The sequence below is a fragment of the Phaeoacremonium minimum genome, assembly GCF_000392275.1.
Source record: "Phaeoacremonium minimum UCRPA7 unplaced genomic scaffold PA7_03_scaffold_453, whole genome shotgun sequence".
Taxonomy (NCBI): Eukaryota; Fungi; Ascomycota; class Sordariomycetes; order Togniniales; family Togniniaceae; genus Phaeoacremonium; species Phaeoacremonium minimum.
In genome coordinates, this window is record NW_006921355.1 from 12,581 (window position 1) to 26,232 (window position 13,652).

Here is a 13,652-nt window from a genome sequence, read left to right on the forward strand (position 1 = left end):
AGCCCACTTGGCAACAGTGCAGGGCAACGTGGACTGAGCTGAGCCATGACTTACGTCAAGGGCCTTAGTCATGACTTTCAAAGTACTTGATATGAGAAATGGCCTATCTTGGTGCTCGTGAAAGTCTTGCTTGACCATGGAGAGGAGGTTCTCCGCCTCTTCATTAGAAAGTCCTGAATAAAAACTGGTTTTCAAGAGCTGATGAATATGTTGCTTGGGAATTAGCACAGCAACCTGTACGAGAGTGTCAATATCAAATGCTAGTGATCGCAAGGGCGATAATTTGGGGTCATACAGTATCGTGGTATCGGAAAGAACTAGGTGCACTCTCGTTACCTGTAAATTCTCCCTCGTCCTCGCTGTCAGGTTCCCGGTCCTTGAAGATCGAGCCTAAAATTTCGGCCTCGTCGACATCGTGGCTTGATCCTATTTGCAAGCCCTCACACGAATAGATGGTGTCCAGGGTTACAGATACCTCGCCGTCACCAGTACCGTAGTAATCATCCGGATCATCCTCCGTACGCGTCATGTGGGCTAGGGCGAGGTGCAAGTCACACGCAGCGCTTATCTCCTTCAGACTATGGCACACAGCGTGATCGCGGCCTTTCAGATTCTTCAAAGACAGACTGGACTTGGTGTACTGATGCTCTAGTGGGTAGGCGAGCATCAACGTAGTAGGAAACTGGGGCCGCCATTTACCGAGAATGCTCTTGAGCTGCCGTGACTGCTCGACGAGGAAGTGGGCAGATCGCTTGGCGGAACCCGACTGGAACAGTTTGTAGGTGAGGACCAGTCTGTGGCCGAAGTTTAATGGCTTGATCTCATGGTCCACGTCGGAGAACCACGCGAGCGCCGTGATGTCGAATGGCGATGCTGGTGCTGTAGCTATCTCGCGCTTTTCAGGCCCAAAAGAAAGCTGAACGGAACCCCCTCTATGCGCTGCTGGCAAACAGATGACAAGTGTGGCTATCATGCCGACTTCCTTTTCGGAATCCTTGTGCCGCTTGAAGAAAGACCCCTTTTCGTAGAGGAGAAGCTTGTGGGGTTTCGCGCGGACGTTCGGAAGGCCGAGACCTGTAGCCACATCGTCCAAGACCGTGCGAAAGAAGGCCGGCCAACTAGGATTCGTACATTCAAAGTGTGTAGCGTCCAATTCCCAAGTCTTTCGCACCGATGTGTCTACAAGTGTCTCGTCTCCCCTACCAAACGGAGCCTCCTTGCAGGCGCCTCGAATCGCCTCGGCGTCATGGTCGGTCAGTGGCAGAGGAATGACAGCCGCACGCCCTGCAATCCGCAGACACGGATTCGGGAATGTTTGGTACTGGCGAGACGCGGAGAAGTCGCCAGAAGAGGTGATACCATTCAGACAGTCAAGAAGTTGCCCTTTCCACCTGCTGTAGACGACATCCTCGTCGTGGGATTGGTGGCCACTGGACAGGGAAGACTCCGAGTCTGACGCCGTCAAGTCAATCATTCCGAGGGCATTCATGCTGTCCCCACGAGATGACAGACTCTTAATCAAGAAAAAATATCGACTTTCCCGTTGGACCTCGCGACTAGTGGAAATCGATTTTATTGATAAGAAAATGGTGTTTGGAGACGAAGTTAGGTGAGTTTCACGGTGCTTCTTCAGGGCGAATGTGTTTGTCGGAGGTGGACTTACATGGCCCACCGACTCTGCCACGCCACCAAATTACTACGTTCCCACCCTTGATTGGAACCCCCTATTTATCCCTGCAGCTAATCATTATGTACTGTGTAAGGAGTGAGATCTTGATTGAAGCGAGAAGCGACGATTAAAACGCGTTCTTTTCTCTTTATTACACGCTCCAAAAACGATGTATTGTGCTGAGGATATACTCGTCCAGTAACAATTTGGAAGACGCGCTTAACGCGTCGCGTACACCCTTGTCCTAAGAACCCATAGCATCCGACGACAATCCAGACGCAAGCAATATTGATAAGAAGTAGAGATGTGAAATAGTAGAGGCAACCAAAACAGAGGGGTACTATAGGTTGAATGGCGACTATGTATGTTCTCCTCCTGTGGAGGGATAGCACGAACGCATTGACAGCAGGCCGTTCCTCCTCAATTGCCTGCATGAATGTAAGACCCTGCTGGGCAGGGCTAGCTATTGCTGGCGCGCCCAGTCGCTGCAAAAAGTATCTTACAGCAGGTGCATAATGATTGGACTCGTCTGTGTTAAGTCGTGCATGCCAGCCGTTAGACGTTTTCTATGAAGAGCAAGGCCAAACAACGTGATTATTATCTTGACTACATCAATTATGCTAGAGAATCATCTGGCTACGGAAAAGAAAATCTGGTCTCTTCCCAATCCACGATCAGAAACCAGCTGAAACTCTAGACGAATGGCTTCTATACATCATGAATTACACCCAGTTGATATCAAAGGTGCTTGAAGAAAATGAATGTGTTCTTTCTGGCCGTTCACACCCGTCAGACTTACGCTGGTCTCTCTTCAGCAAATACATCCATACACTGTACAAAATGAAAATGAAAGCAGTCAGCGGGACTGTAATGGCCCAAAAGAGCCCAAATTGAGGGAGCGTCTGGATTCCAATGGATGCTGGACGCGGAGCATTCCAGTCAAACAATGGCGTTGAGAATAAAGCCGCAATGAAGCTTCCTGGCAGGAAAAACATGGCCACCAAGGCAAGCATCTTCATTGATGATGAGTCTTTCTGGCTGGAGGCGGCAATGCTTCGAGTTGCGTTTGCTGCCTCGAAGGCAATAGCGTTGTCTTGTTGTGCGATCAGATGAAAGAGTGCCGCTATCTGGATCTGCACTCGTTGCTGCATGTATTCGTTCTCTACAACTTGCATGCGGAGGCGGTCCTTGATCAAATCGACGGAGCTTTCCAGTATCTCCCTTCCAGCTACTGATAACAGCCTGGCTTGCTTTCGTGATGAGATACCCAGGTTGGTCTCGTTACCACTTCCACTCTTTTCGACGCTAGGGGTCAATGCATTCGCGGACATGAAGTCGTTCAAAGCCTCAACGACCTTGATCTTTCTAATTCCGCTAGCCAGTTTCGAAGCACAACCGCTCATCTTAGCCGAGAGCTGTCCTAACTCTCCTGATGCAGGAGCTTCCTGACGACGGCGTGTATTTCGACGGTGGCCGGTTCTCAGTTCGACTTCTCGCACCTCAGTCTTAATGCCGTCTGATGTGATATCCAGTTGATGAATGAACATGATGGCGCACAAGAAAGCCGGAAACATAGCGTGTGTCACAAGCGGACTGCGCCAGTGAGACTCCAGAATGCCGACAAGCTCAGTTCGCTCCTCTGGTTCAGCATATATAACCCCTTGAGTGTGAGGAGTTAGCCCTTGTTTATAACTGTTGTGTGACCACGCGACTGCCAACTTCGGGTGGTACGTCAAGGTGAAAGTGCGGATATTGTCTTGAGGAGGTAGTGCAGACACTCCAGCAAAGCAGCTCTGGGCGTATTCAGAAGCAGTTTTCAGCTCCCAGGAATCGAGCACATGGTCCAGAGACTTCGTAGACGGGATCTGCCGGCGAGAAGTCGGGCTCTTACCAACCCAGATTAATCGGACGATACGACCGTGTTGTTCGCCCCCGAAGCATCTGGCCGGCTCTTCTTCAATCCAGCCATTTAGATCAGCCGAGCTAATTGTTTTGTGTTCAATAACAACGCGGTCCAGAGAAGGATGCTGCCATATCTCAGTGACATCCAGGCTCGGTGCTTTAGGCACATCATGTTTGTCCCAAATCTTTCGGCGCCCAAAATGATGATAGATGTCATCCATTTATACCAACAAGAATAAAGAGGCTCTCGGGTAGAAGGCGACTTTTGACTCAATCACATAAACAATGATATCAGGTCACAAAATGATAATAAAGAATAATTCTGTTCAAGAACTCAAACACGGGGTCTAGGACTTTTCACGTGATGACTTCAAAATGAGGCGGAGCAGAAGCTCAGCCTCTGCATTATCAGAACTTAGCGTCAAGGCGCACTGGCATTACCCCGATTGCTTATCTTCAATGTGACTTTTGACCAGTAAAGCAGAAGCTTGAAAATCTGCCTTCACGAAAAGGGAATAAATTGTATTATTGATCAGAATGCGCCTCACTGTTGCCTGCAGCGATTTCGTATGGCTAGCAGAAGATGCACCGAGGTACACTGCTTTGACCGTCACCTGCAGATTTGTGATTTCATATATTGACAGATTGCAAAGAGACATCTGAGTCTACTAGATGGCAAGGCAGGTTGGTCGAAAAAATGTCCTTAGTAGCATTTTGAGTAGCTTACATCTTGCCGAGGTATCGCGGATTATGCCAGGTGTATAGCACGGATGCCGTCTACACGGAAATAAATCGAATCAACATATCTCTCTGCAGAAACGCAATGAGAGTGCTTTTGCTTTTTACTACTAGAACTCCATTTAGATGTTATATAACTCTAGTACGCCTCAACAGCAGTCTTGATCTTATCCACTGTCACAGTAGGGAGGACTCCCTCCTTTGGCTGCTGAACCTCTATTTCCTTTTCCTCGGACATTCCCCCTAGCAACATGGAGCTCGGGGCCAAAGCCTGAATCTCGGGTGGGCTTGTGAAGGCGAAAAACTTCTCGTCATGCCACTGTCCAGCAGTAATGTACCTGCCCTCGCTATCAGTGAACATTGTATCATCCTCGGCTCTAAGGAAATAAGCAATGGAGTATCGGTGCTCGGTTGGGTTTGCCGGTACAACCCTGTGAATGCAAGACTGCATTGTATGGCCGCTAGCGAAACGCAGGGAGTCGCCCACGTTGACAATAGCGGAGCCGACCTTGGGAGCAACAAACCCGAACTCTCGGGCACCAGGAGGGCGAATTTGCATTCCCCATTGTTCGCTAAAGAGAAGAGTCAAAGAGCTAATATCTGTATGCTTCTGATGGCCGACATTGTGATCCTTTGCTGGGTCAGAGGGAACATAATGCATCATTGCTAGAGTGCTCGTAGAGGGCCGATCATTGCGGTGCGAGTTTTCAAACCGAGCAGCGCCAGTGAGACCCAGTCCTGTAGAAAGAGCTGAAAGAATGGCCTTCGTAATGATGTTAGAACCCGCAATTGCATTCTCAAGGATCTTGATGTCATCGCTATTCTTCATGACTTGGGGCAGGTGAGGATCGAGTCTCTGGATCTCGTCCCTTGAGACCTATTCAAAGTTAGATGAACTAATCCCATCATGTTAATTTCAACAAGGATCCCGACTGGCACTAACCTTAATCATCTCATAACCGTCCTTGGTATTCTCAAGCACACCAGTGCGTGAGCCGACAGGCTCATATCTGTAGAAAATGATCAGTGGCCAATACTTTCATACACGTGCTCCAAAACATACCCAAGATGTGGGGAAATCAGCCCAAATTCATTCTTAGCTTCGATAGGTGACTCAAAAAAACGATGCATGAGGTCGAGTGTCTTCTGTTGATCCTCTAGCATCCTACGGCCGTCGATTCCTTGGAGGTCCAGATAGAAGTAGCCTTCCGACTGGCAGCAACGAACAAGTCTTTCGACTTCTGCTGGTTCTTGGGAGAGCAATCGAGAGAAGCTAATTGTCTCCATCGGATAGACTGGCACCTTCTTCCCTTGCCAGGGTACGGTTTGCGGGAGCTCAGAAATGATAGCCATGGTGCTTTTTAGTTGATGTTTGTGAATTGATGCCAATACCGAGAATGATGAGACGATGTTGAGGTGAGAGGGAAAGAGAGCTTAAGTAAGGCGGGCCTCCATCCTCTATCTTCTATGGCTTTTATACTTCATACCATGTATCACATTTGCCGGAAGAGTATCTCCCACACCATCCCTCAGACATCTGATAGAGTGCCCCTCAGATCCTACCCCACGCTGCGCTGGTTTCTCCACTTGCACTTTAGATATGACATACTCCTCCTTTCCCCTCACCAAACTTTCCTGAATAGTACAGAGCGTATACAACCATTTAGATGGAATAATGACAAAATCTCTTGGCGGGTAACCATAAGAGGCCTAAAGTCAGTCATCGCCAGTCCCAAGTAGATGGCTAATGAGCGCGTGAGGCGTTCCGATCTTCCTCTAGTCGCCGGGTACCGAACTAGGGCCCAGATCATCTCAAGATGCCGATAACAGGAAGAATGCATGCCCAGTCGGCCGCGTAAGAGAGGCCGTCTCAGGAACGTGCTGCCAAGATCGGCAGATAATCCCGCTGTTCGTATCAATCGCACCTATGGTCACCTGCTTGTTTATATGTCATCACTTTGATCAGCAATCGTACATAATCAGTGACTTGATTGGATGACTGCGTTTTAAGGAGACCCATGATACCCGCATTGCATCTGCTAAATCCGTAAAACCACGGCGGGTATGGCGCGAACATGCGCATTCTCTCTTCTTCAGGATAGAATCAGAGTGGAGAAGCCACACATTCTGCCGGATGTAGTGAACATTCCACCATATCTCTAGGCCACCAACTTCCAACAGTACTATTTGAGTGTGGTCTCTTGGGGACCCCCAGCTATCTATACGCTTCTGAAAAGAGCTGATTGTTGAAACGCATGAGGTATGGTACATAATGATCTGTATAAGCAAGACTAGTCTATGTAGATGTGGATCACCTTCCTGAAACGACAGTTGGCACAGGAGGATGGTCGGCCTTAGATAGGACTATTTGCCAAGTCGCCACCGTGTAGAAGCCGGATCAGCGAAGCGGTTTCTCTCTGTGGGTCTTGCAGCCAAGCAAGCCAAGAAAACAGGGCCATTTCATCGATTAAACTTGAATCAAGCTGGGCCCAAAGTTAGATACTGCTGAGCCACAATGTTGACGCTTATTACCTTCATACTCTAGTCCCTTAGATTCTTAAGTTCAGAAATCAATTGACAGTTCTAGTCGATAATGGACAACATATTAAAACGCCTAGACATGCTCGATGGTGATCTAGTGACTGAGGACTATTCAGTATGCAATAATTGACCTTGCTGCGAAAGGCAGCATCATATTGCTCTTTATAAGTTGTTTGATCACATCGAAGCACTGTTTGTGAACCCAAGGACTGCAAGAAAATACTATCATCAATTTCTTTGGAAAGTTGACCGGTTATCCTACATAAGCAAGACGATACAGTAAATCTACAGCCACTATACAGTCATGCATGTGCATCACTTCTGCATCCATGTCTAAATGCTATCAAGAGTCTCTCACGAGGCTTCATGGGCTTGGACCACTTGAGCCCAATCGGCGGAGCTGTATGCACCAGGTACTTTCCCATCAAACAAGCTTGCAAGCACAACACGATCAGACTGTTCGCCGTCCTATGGTTGACGGCCTTGTTGCGCTATGATGTTGTCATAGACAAGATCGTCACCTCGTTCCCATTTGTGAAGCACCCTGATTTCATCCGTAATTTTCGTAAGCTGCGCGAGATATTTCTCGGGAATTGGTGTTCCATACGACGTTGTCGTCGTCATCGACGAATCAGAATCAAGGCCTTTGAAAGCAACGCGACGCGACTTCCCTCGGGACTCTTGCTAGTCTAAAATGCCACGGACCTGCCACCTGTCTTCATTTTATACGAGGAAGGCAGATAGTGAGAGAATAGGATCACCAGCCCGTTTGAGATATATCAAAACAGATCTCGTTGGGGCGAACGAACTATTTGTGTGTGTGTCTGAAAGGGGGATGGGTGGGGAAAAAAAGAATATCATATCCAGCATATCCAGCCCGCCATAAGACAAGAGAAGCAGCATCTGTTGGTTTTGCTCAAAAGCAAAGTCGCTAATCTAAATACATAGAGCGCCTGTTGCCGAAACTTTTTCATCTGCCTCCTGTACATGCCAACTTGTTCCTGCCAGAGACACGCAGACTGCGACTGCAAGCCATGATTGATTAGCCATCGGCTCAACCAAGGCGGAATATAGAAATGATAAGGCACGAAGGGTGAAGGAAGGAAATGAAGGAATAGAAAACACGTGAAATGTTTGAGGTGAAAAGGATATTTGGGATGATATCACAGGCAAGTTTGCCTGCTGCTCGAGGCGTTTTTCTCGCGCAAGCCAGCAGCCAACAAACAAACAAAGTAACTAACGACCGACCGACCGAACAAGGGAGCGAGCGAGAGAAGGATAGACAGATGCAAGAAAGTACATACCTTCCTTGCCCCTGGATCCTGTGTCCCAGCCAAATGAGCCACATTCTATGCGTGTTCGGTGCTGCTCTCTCTCAAGTGCTCCTCCATCAAGCGCCGGGCGCGACACCACAGCGGGAGAGTAAAAACATGAGGAAACCGATGATGGCGCACAAGACCAAGAAGACCACAGTACAGACGCCGCAGATCAACGCACCATCGTGCGACTGGAAGCACGGGATGTTGCAGGAGGGGCGGCTGATGTCTTGCATCCAGCGGCCGCCGTAGTAGTAGTAGCCCGGAGCGAAGCTGGTGGCGTCGAGAGTAATATGTGGATTGAACCCTCGGGGTTCTTGTGTTTTTCCTGCTTCTCGGCCTCGAGATTCCGCTGGAGAGCGAGCGGCGGCCTCGCCCAGACTCTTGTCCAAGCCGCCGCGAATGCTGGACACATTGGTGGTTCGTTCGTACGGAGGTGGCGGCGAGAGCTGGGGATCAGACGCCGATTGGTGGTGGTGGTCCTTGTTATGATCGCTGTTGCCTGAGAGACACGACGTGTTAGCATCACCCTGTCCTAATTTCTTCTTGTCCCCGCGTTGTGCCGAAGCATCTGAACATTGCAGAGGTAGACACGTGAACACGCCATTGAAGCAGCGCGTGGATGGCAAACTGCACATCGGAACCGGGAAGGATGGGCGGTGAGCCATACCGTTGAAAAAGTGAGCACCAGAAGCAGTAGTAGCGAAGGGCGTGGCAGCATAAGAAGCCGACTCGGAGATGCTGTCGCTATCAACGAAATCAACGTTGTTCGAAGGGACGATACCGGTACGTGCTAGACGGGTGTGTTGGTCAGCAAGCTGGAGGGAATTCCTGAGGAGAGCCGAGAAAGGAATGAAAGATGGTGGCGGTGATTGGAGATATGGATAGGTATCTGGGATCGGTCCCCCAAGTGGGCGAGGAACGGATGGCGACTGAGAGGAGTATCAGAATTGCGGAGGGCCAAATGGACATTGGGAATGAATGATGGATGACGTTGCCTGAGGTACGTACGGGAAAGCAACGCAGACGTGCTGTGCGTGTTGGACTCGTCGTCGTCGTTGAGAGAGCAGGACGAAGAAGCGGGTTGACGGTCCTCGCTGCAGCGATGGATCTGCTTCTGCTTGTGCTCCTCCTGCCTTTGCTTCTGGACTTGGTCCTGGATCTGCAGAGAGTGAGCCAGCAAAGAAGTAAGAAACTGAGGGAGGTGGTTCGGCGATGACGTACTGCTGCTTGTCTAGCGGAAGTCGAGGCCGAAACCGAGGCCGAAGGCAAGAGGCGGCGGTGGTGGTGGATGGCAGACATTCTTTGGTGTTGCCGCTGGGTGCTTCTGCTTTGTTTGGTTGTGCAAAGATCGTGAATTCGTGGCCCGGTGTCTGGGAGCCTTTTGATGCAGTCGTACCGATGGCCTTTATTTGGGCTTTGTTGGAGCTTTGACCACCTCCGGCGTGTGGTCGGGAGGAAGGGGGCTCTAGACGACGACACCAAATCAGTCACATCATGTCACGCATGTCAATAAACTCAATAAACCACCTGCGAGGCACCTGTCTTAGATACCTAGGTACCTAAGGCACATAGAAGTCAACGCCTGCACCGCCGCCGGAGGGCTTGGGAATCTCTCGGACTCCCCTGGTGACCAAATTCGCTATAGCTCCTTGTTGCGAGGAATAGAGTCGGCTGCAGTGGCCGTTGGCTTTGGCGTACAGGCAGTCCCAACAGCATTGATTGCCACTGCTAGCATAAACCTGGGGTTATGGTTTACCTCGTTACCGTTCAGCTACTATGCTACATTACAAGTCGTGCATAAATTCAACAAGTTGGACAAAAATCGACAGAACACTCTTGAAGTCAACCGGCAAGCAGTATTACCTGATGATATCAAGGGTGGTGATAGATAAGCAAACAGGGGTGTAACACCACTGTTAAGGCTCTTCGCCTCTCATCCTCGGTCGGGGAAGGGGTTGGAAATAACCCTATTGGTCACCTAGAGCCTGCTCAAAGAAACTCTACTCTCTATTTCAGTTATAAGCTACAATTCCAATCTAATGCGAGAAAGATAGAAATAGAAGCAAGAATATTACCTCGATACGCTCAAATAGAAATGCCTACATATGCCCACACTTGGCGTGCAATACTGCACCCACTCAAACTTGTAGTTCGGCTGTTCATCTAAGCTCTTTCGCCGTACTCCATTAACGTCAAGTATAGATCGTGCTCGTCGAACACTAGTACATAGTGAGATACATATAAGATCTTCTTTCTAGGAACCTCACCATAACTTGCATCAACGCATTGCTGTGGAGGAGAGACAAAGATCGGCTTGCTGTCGTAGAATCGGCCCTCATATCGCCTACCGCTCGCACCTTCAAACTTCGTGCCGACTCTGAGAAAAAACTGTCCTGAATGGGCAATTTTCACATTTCCGACAACAATGAATAAAGATAGAGGTGATGTGTAGCATCTCCATGGATCTGGGATCAAGCCATTCTGTTTCCATCTCCAAAATATCGGCATCGAGTGAGTGAGCCCCTTATGGTGCTTGCCCGTTGACGACAGATGCAATGTAACAGAGAATTTTACTTGCCACAAGTTCCACGAACTCACCCCCAAAGGAAGGTCTCCTGCAAGGGAGAGTTTCACAACTACGGGATACGGGAGCTCATTATCGACTTTGATAGTTTCGATGGGCTGAACGATGAAACCCTGGTTAAACGAAGGAAGAGGATGATTATACGCAATCTCTGAGGCTTGAGACATCGCGCGAGACGTGCTTTGGGAGATGGGCTGGGCTGTGTCTTGAGACCCGTCTCGAGATGGGATCACGATGTCTCCGTCTTCACTGCTCGTTTTGACATGAATTGTGTCCGCGTTATCTTGTGGAGATGCCATGTCCGAAAAATCACATTCCCAAAACTTGAACTGGCGTGAAGGCTTTTGCTGACAAGGACGAACTCCAGCAGGCCAACCGACTTTGGCTTGTTTCTCACGGGGATATTTATATCGAATATTGGAGCACTTCTCGTGGAAGTCTGGATTCATATGATGAATACATATACTTTCCATCTCAAATCCTCGCGTATTAAAATATTATTTCTCTAAGAACGTTTTATCATAGCGAGAAATCCCTGGCTTATATCTCTGCGTCACATGCTATTTATTCTGTAATGCTCCCCAAATCTTTGCCCCGTGAATATGGATCGGAGGCAGGTACCTCGTGACATTGAGCTGAAGCACTCGCATCACGGCCTGGGGGCCTTGCGACCATAGGTGGATTACTTCACTGAACCCCAGTTGACACAGTATTGAAGACACAGATAGTCACCATGCATTGTGGTGTGATGTTCCGAAGTGCCCTCCGGCGTCGAGACGAGTCGGCATGCTTCAAACTTTTGGCATCCCCTATATAAGACCCTTTAGTCTAAAAGTGCGACTTACTCCATAATACGTGCTACTGCTAGATCTTCAGCTAAATTAGATACCTCTTATTTCGTATTTGTATGACAGTTATCGAAGGTCGACTCGAAAACACGAAGAAGGAGGTACCAACAGGATAGGACGATAGAAAGAGTCGTTATAGGAGCTCGGGTCAGGGACGCCTGGGACACAGCAAGCAAAACTTCTCCATCACGGACACGATCATAGACACAGGTTCATTTGTTTGCCACATGACAAGGGAATACTCTGGCTTATTGTAGAAGCAGCCTGAGCGCACTTCATCTGTTTCCTTATCTTGATCATCCTCGATTTCTCCCCCCTATTCCGTTGCCCCTATATCCCTTTTCGAATATGGTCCATGGAACTCCCCACGAAGCCCCTCGAACACGGTGTACAGATTCTCGAAGTGCCATTCGACAGATGGGGCCGTCTTCTTTCGCAGCTGTGGCCCCCTTGTCGTAATTCTGGGGAAGACACCTGGCTCGCCCTCGGATAGCGAGAAGTGGTAGACCAAGATGGTCGTACGTGACTTTGCATATCCGGTGGGCACTGAAGCAAGATACAGAGGCGACCGAAATAATCAAACCAACCGATCGAAGAGATGGACTGGTTACTCGACAATGCCTAGAAGGAGATTGAGGAATCAGAAGCAACAGTTACAGCGGCTCAGACGAGGGCCATCAAGGGTGAGGAAAGTGCTAAAAATGCGACTAGTGTTGCTGCGGCTGCATCTCAGATTGCGTAGCACTCGCTGGGTGTGACCATAAGCGAGCCCGACAACTGGAGAGCCGGAGCCGAAGAGTTGAGAGAATAAGTGGAAAGCTTCTTAACAAAGCTGAAGGAATAGCGCAGACGTCACAATGGCCGAGATGAGAAGCTATCTTTGTGGGATAGCCAGGGGAAACGAGGGTAGTTTAATACATACCGCAGTGACGAAGACAGGAATTGGCAAAAGAACCTTACATCTATAGGTAGAGAGACTAGTATGGCAGACGGCAAGACTGGTAAATCCTCGAGAGCATCTATTCGTGGCTCTACCCAATGTCGTGATGAGGAGAGGGTGCCATAGAGATATTAGGGCTTTCCCCAGCCTCTCTTCGGTCTCCCTACCAGCAATCTTCACCCAGATCTACCACATTCGGCCGCGAGTGACCTATCGCACTCTTCCGCCTGCTTAGCGCTCCGCATCTTCGGGGTAATATCAGGCAATGTCGACGAAGAACCTCGTTCCCTGCCATGACGGCCAACTCGAAGGTCGCACAAGAAAAAGGGCAACGCAAAGAACATACACTACGTCAGAACAGGACCGTAAGCTGCATCCTTGCGTTCAGTAAAAGTGCTCTTTTCGATGGAGTCTTTGATGTCTTTGCCCGCAATGGGGGCAAAGTTACTCTTCACATAGGTATGCAAGGAACGCATCAGTACTAAGCTTGTGCTACTAGGCAGAAGTGTATGGCTTCTGTCGCTCTATCTCAAGTATCTGCTTCTTTCGTGCCCTGATGATGATGGATCAGTGCGGATCAGTGCCCGGACCGCACAGATACCAGGCGATCTTGCCTCCCTATTTGGGCTCGAAGGGCATTGATCCATTAGCAGGCCCAGCTTCAGGAAATTTGTGGACTACGACGGACGCCACGACGGCAGAATGCGAAAATCTCTCATCTTCGGTAGACGGTCCTCCAGCGCAAGCCAAAGGTTAAGTAACTGATACCAGCAGGAGCGATGAGTGTTGTCACTGATCGAGCTCTGATCTGGGGTGGCATGGCAGGCTCATGGACGAGTCTGTCGCTGCTGCACGAGTGAAGGCGATACTGATGCTGGTGGGCTGTGTGGATGCTGCCCAGGTGGACGTAGAGGCTTGGTATGACGGACGTTTGGCAAAGGGGGAAAGGGCATGGCATTTTTGCATCGGATGTGACGAGCTAGTCGGACCTCTTGGGGTCGAATCTCTTCTAGGTAAGTGTGCTTTGTCGTCTCAGCAACCCACGAGGAAGTACACCTCTGCCGGGGTAATAATTGTTAATTCTGAGTGGGAATCGTGACTTTTCAGACAA

At 49.3% G+C, this 13,652-nt stretch overlaps 2 protein-coding genes across 2 annotated transcripts; both read right to left on the minus strand.

Moving 5' to 3' along the window:
* Positions 1-289: 289 nt before the first annotated feature.
* On the minus strand, positions 290-1,489 carry UCRPA7_6123 (putative 2og-fe oxygenase superfamily protein; the record flags this gene model as incomplete). Its single annotated transcript, XM_007918664.1, has 1 exon — positions 290-1,489. The coding sequence occupies one exon, from the start codon at positions 1,487-1,489 to the stop codon at positions 290-292; it is 1,200 nt and encodes a 399-aa protein (XP_007916855.1).
* Positions 1,490-4,448: 2,959 nt separating this feature from the next.
* On the minus strand, positions 4,449-5,440 carry UCRPA7_6124 (putative 2og-fe oxygenase superfamily protein; the record flags this gene model as incomplete). The annotated part of the gene is made up of 3 exons (XM_007918663.1): positions 4,449-5,186; positions 5,253-5,319; positions 5,373-5,440. The coding sequence occupies 3 exons, from the start codon at positions 5,438-5,440 to the stop codon at positions 4,449-4,451; spliced, it is 873 nt and encodes a 290-aa protein (XP_007916854.1).
* Positions 5,441-13,652: the final 8,212 nt, after the last annotated feature.